A 5483-nucleotide genomic window follows, 5' to 3' on the forward strand; every position below is an offset into this window, starting at 1 on the left:
CTGCCACTTGCAATGCCAGTATCCCATATGGATATGAGCGCTGGCTTGTATCCTGGCCACTCTACTTCTAATTCAGCTCCCTGCTGATGTGCTAGGAAAGCAATGAAGGATGACCTACATCCTTTGGTCCATGCACCCATATGGAAGACCTGGATAGAGTTCCATGTTCCTGGCTTAGGCCTGGTCTGGCCCTGGTTTTTGTGGCTGTTTGGGGAGTGAACCAGCGGATGAAAGATTGATCTCTTTCTCTCTCTCTCTCTCTCTCTCTCTCTTCCTGTAACTCTGCTTTTCAAAGTAAAATAAATAAAAATCTTTTAAATAAGAGAACCCTAAATCATTTAGCAATTTATTTGCTTATATAAGATTTTTGTAAATGATAAAATTGTACAATGGATTAGTCCCTTTCCAAACTAGTTTTTTTCTAAAAATAAAATAAGCTATTTACTCAGGTATTTGTATGATTATTCATTTATATAACTTAAGATATTTATTGAATATCTTAAAATCATAGAAGAAATATTAGTTAAATTAATAATTATAGGGGGCTATCTTTGTAATGTAGCAGATAAATCCACCACCTGCAATGCCAGTATCCCATGTGGTTGCTGGTTGATGTTCGGCAGCTCCACTTCCCATCCAGCTCCTTACTAATGGCATAGGAAAAGTAGCAAAAGATGTCCCAAGTGTTTGGGTTGTTGCCACCCACACTAGAGATCCAGATGGAACTCCTGGCTCCTGGCTTCAGTCTGGCCTGCCTTAGCCATTGCAGCCATCTGGGGAGTGAACTAGTGGATGGAAGATCTCTTTCTTTGTCTCTCCATCTCTGTAACTCTGACTTTCAGGTAAATAAATAAATCTTTTAAAAATAATTATTCATTTGAGCACAAAAATCCAAATTTATTGTCACTTAGATAGTTTTCAAACAGTATTTCAATATGATCTCCCCAAACCCTACTTCAACTTGAGCAGAAAAATATAATTATTGTGGTTTTGTGTTCATATGGTCTTTGTTGACAAGGTTGATTTAAAATGTTGTCACTTTTATGTGAACCTGGTGTTTGGTGTATACAGAAAAGTTACTATATTGATTAGATAAAGAAGTTTTTAATCATTATAAATTTAATAAGATTCAAAAGCAAAATTTCATTATACCATTAGTAAGACATTGATATATTTATACCACTAATAAGACAAAGGTTTATGTAGAAAACAATTCATTTTTCAGAGAAAGTAGAATCAGAAAGACTATATTATTAGAGAAGACATGGAAAATGTAAACACTAATAATGATTTCTCATATTCTAACAATCAATGGTGACTCCACTGGACATCAACAAATGTGTCATGAGCAATATACATGAAGGTGGGTGTGAAGTTCACAATCACAATGCTTGGCACACTTGAATAAAAGTTTCTTTGTCACAACCTTCTTCACAACATATTTTGGCAATTTCCTCAGTTGTCATTTTCTTTTGTTCAGCACGTAGTACTTTCATCAATGATGGCTCTTCCTCAGATGGTATGGCCTTCTGTTCCTGTGACAAGTTAGGCACGTATTCTGATATATCTAAGATGTCTGCATCATTGTTGATGGAGGATGGCATCATTTCTGTTAAGTTTAAAATGAGGGGTGAGATATTTGGAAAAATATTTGAGTCAAAGAACATCAGAAAAATTGTAAAATTTTGACTAGACCAAAATGTAACCATCATCAAAATGTAACATCAACCAGAATCAGCAACTGTCCCAACGTCTTTAAATTTAAGTTGCTTTGAGTTGGGCAATGTGAGGTACTACAACATTCCCAAAGGTATGCTTATTCCACTGTCCCCTGTGTGCCCTCTTCCCATTGCCCTCTAAATGCTTGAACCATGGTTTACAACTGAATTATGCACTGTATTGCATGAGAAAATTAATAATCACAAGTATGTCCAACAAAAAGATTCAGAAAATTAAATTTGGAGCCAGTGCTATGGTGTAGCACGTTAAGCTGCCACCTGCGATGCCAGCATATCAAACCCGAGCACTGGTTGCAGTTCTAGGTGCTCTGCTCCTGAAGAAGCTCCCTGCTAATGTGCCTGAAAAGCAACAGAAAGTGACCCAAGTACTTGGGCCCCTGCCACTCACATGAAAGACCTGATGGAGTTTCAGGCTCCAGGTTTTGGCCTGGTCCAGCTCTGTCCATTGAGGCCATTTGAGTAGTGAACCAGCAGATAGAAGGTCTCTATGTCTTTCTCTCTACCTCTCTTTATCCCTCAACCCCTCACTTCTCTCTATAACAGTCTTTCAAATTAATAAGTAAATTAAAAAAAATAGATCTATGTCTACATTAATCTGTATATTTATTTCAGATATTAACATTGAATACTCATGAGTACTTTCCCTTTTTCTTATTAATCTTATCTACATTTTAAAAGTCTTTTAGTTAAATATTTTGACTTATTTACTCAGAAAAAGAGTGTAGTCTACACAAATTACTGTGCAATCTTCTCTTAGTTTGCACTATAAAATTTCCTAGATTCTGAAGTAGTCCCTTATTTTACACTAAAATTAATCAAATCTTGACCAAGAATGTAGGAAAATAAGTTTAATATTATACTTTAAATACCATGAAATGAAAGTAAATGGACTTACTTTTCACAATGACTTTACATAGGGAGTGACTTATATGTAGAATATACATACAACTTAAGCAGTTTTCTTTATCAAACATATGCGAAACTATGACAACTATATTAAATATAAAAGAATAATAATTTACCTTGGCTTTTGAGAATTTAATGTTACCTATTAGACTAAATAGAATAGCCTCTATCTCTTTCAAAAGCTGTTCATTTTCATTTTCACTTAGCCTCTAGTTGATCTTTATAAATACTATATGGCTTAGAAAAGTTTCTGGGGGCCAGTGCATTCTGGGGCTGGTGCAGTGGTTAAGCCTCCACTTACAGCACTGGCATCCTATACTGGGCACTGTCCCAGCAGCTCCACTTCCAATCCAGTTCCCTGCTAATGGCCTGACAAAGCAGTAGAACATGGCCCAAGTGCTTGGGCTCCTGTACCCACGTGGGAGACCCGGAAGAAGCTCCTGGCTCCTGGCTTCAGATAGGCTCAGCTCCAGCTGTTGCAGCCATTTGGAAAGTGAACCAGTGGATAGAAGACCCCTCTCTCTGTCTCTACCTCTCTCTATAACTGCCTCTCAAATGAATAACTAAATCTTTCTTTCTTTCTTTCTTTCTTTCTTTCTTTCTTTCTTTCTTTCTTTCTTTCTTTCTTTCTTTCTTTCTTTCTTTCTTTCTTGACAGGCAGAGTTAGACAGTGAGAGAGAGAGAGAGACAGAGAGAAAGGTCTTCCTTTTTCCATTGGTTCACCCCCCAAGTGGCCGCTATGGCCAGCGCGCTACGACGATCCAAAGCCAGGAGCCAGGTGCTTCCTCCTGGTCTCCCATGCAGGTGCAGGGCCCAAGGACCTGGACCATCCTCCACTGCACTCCCAGGCCACAGCAGAGAGCTGGCCTGGAAGAGGGGCAACCGGAAAGAATCCGGTGCCCCGACCAGGACTAGAACCCAGGGTGCCGGCGCCGCAGGCAGAAGATTAGCCTGGTGAGCTGTGGCGCCGGCCAATAACTAAATATTTTAAAAAAATTTCTGTAATCGAACTGTTCTCATTTCTGAAATCTCAGTTTAAAGAAAATCCATTGCGGGCCGGCGCCGCGGCTCACTAGGCTAATCCTCCGCCTAGCGGCGCTGGCACACCGGGTTCTAGTCCCGGTCGGGGCGCCGGATTCTGTCCTGGTTGCCCCTCTTCCAGGCCAGCCCTCTGCTGTGGCCAGGGAGTGCAGTGGAGGATGGTCCAGGTGCTTGGGCCCTGCACCCCATGGGAGACCAGGAAAAGCACCTGGCTCCTGGCTCCTGCCATCGGATCAGCGCGGTGCGCTGGCCGCAGCGCGCCGGCCGTGGCGGCCATTGGAGGGTGAACCAACGGCAAAGGAAGACCTTTCTCTCTGTCTCTCTCTCTCACTGTCCACTCTGCCTGTCAAAAAAAAAAAAAAAAAAAAAAAAAGAAAGAAAAAGAAAAAAAGAAAATCCATTGCAGTTTCAAATGCTTGAAAGCATCAATCAGATCATCAACTATGACTACCAGTAGGGCAAGCTGCTCTTCTCTCTGGTCCCCTTACATTTTCTCTTTAATCTCTCAAGCATTTGTGTTTCTCTTCTATCCTTTCTCTCTTAAGTAAACTACAAGACCCACATAAAAGAAATGAGAAGCAAGATTGTCTCCATGGGGTGCATTTTTAAAAAAGAAAAAAGATACTCTCCATGAGATAGGTCACAGTCCAGCTATTTTACAAGGAAGAGGGTCATTAAATATAAGTCCCTTCCTTGTATCCTATTCCAGGCCACCTAAGTAGAGGTCTTAGAGTACTGCCTCCTTGCCCTTTGGAACAGAACAAATAGCCTTAATAACCTCTCATCACCTCTCTGTTTGCTCCTTTTCTCTCGATTGAAAATGCCCTGTCCAGGTGCTGAGTGTCCAGCATGTCAGCTTTCTGTTCCAACCAGCTTTCCTCTGGGATCCAAGAGTGCGCCCCGCGTCCTGTAGGTCTTGAAGTACAATAACCTCTTACATGGCTTCCCTTTCCCCTCTATTCTGTTATCCTGGGTGCCAGATGGAAAAGGCACTCAGTGTCTCTCTTCCCACAGTTTTCCCTCCTTCTAAGATTCCCAGTGAGAGTCTTTCCATAAAAGCATGTTACAAAGGTAAACCTCAAATTGTAAGCTCCAGCCATGGCAGGGTGGTGGGTTAGGGCCTGCAGCCAATAAGATCTGGGGCTGGGCTCAGTGGTTGGCCATTCGGATTGGTCGACCGCCTGAGGGCAACCCATGAAAAGGATGGAAAGATAGCAGGGTGGGAGATCTCACTTAGTGATCCAGATTGCTGCTTTTCTTTTTCTTTGTAGACTTTGTCTTCCATGCACACGATCATCATGGTCGCATCAAATTCAGTGCCACATAATGTCACCTTTTCATCGTCCACCCATTTGGCAGAGCTTTCTGTGGTGAGCTGACTTAGCAGCAGCCAGACTACTGGAAGAGAGGACAAGAACAGGCTGGGCATGCTGGGCTGGTCTCTCCTGTGCTGAGTGGTTCAGTTCTCAGGGACTGCTTCTGTGGTTGCTTACCAACCAGTGCCCTTGTGTCTACTCTGGGCTTCAGGCTGCTTTCTCTTCCTGACTCAAGCAGGCTTTTATATCCCTTGTGCTATCATGCAGCTCTTGAGTCACTGGTCCTAACCCCTCCCCATTCTCCTCCCACTGCCACTGAATTTCTTTTTCGCCCCTCTTTCTCTCTCGTTCACCCTTCCTTTCCTCTTCGCATTCCATATTCCTCAGTGCTCCTAATGATTCCTATTCTCTGCTGGTTTAACTTAGAAATTTTATGTTAACTAAAATATTTGTTATTTTTAATGTTGTTCGAAGGCATATC

The 5483-nt window shown here is 41.8% G+C and overlaps 1 protein-coding gene across 1 annotated transcript; it reads right to left on the reverse strand.

The window, feature by feature from the left end:
• Positions 1-1101: 1101 nt before the first annotated feature.
• Positions 1102-5115, reverse strand: INSL4 (insulin like 4). Its single transcript, XM_008255160.5, has 2 exons — positions 4920-5115; positions 1102-1609 (listed from the first exon to the last, which is right to left on the reverse strand). Exons 1-2 carry the CDS (start codon positions 5113-5115, stop codon positions 1383-1385), a joined length of 423 nt encoding a protein of 140 aa, XP_008253382.1. The 3' UTR covers positions 1102-1382.
• Between the last annotated feature and the right edge of the window lie 368 nt (positions 5116-5483).

The sequence above is a fragment of the Oryctolagus cuniculus genome, chromosome 1 (assembly GCF_051225735.1).
Source record: "Oryctolagus cuniculus isolate XC-2025 breed Fujian yellow rabbit chromosome 1, ASM5122573v1, whole genome shotgun sequence".
NCBI lineage: Eukaryota > Metazoa > Chordata > Mammalia > Lagomorpha > Leporidae > Oryctolagus > Oryctolagus cuniculus.

Coding starts and splice junctions, on each gene's coding strand:
- INSL4 (XM_008255160.5), bottom strand. CDS start 5,115: ATGCCCAGCCTGTTCTTGTCCTCTCTTCCAGTAGTCTGGCTGCTGCTA. Junction 1,610..4,919: donor GCAGCAATCTGGATCACTAA/GTGAGATCTCCC, acceptor TAAACTTAACAG/AAATGATGCCATCCTCCATC.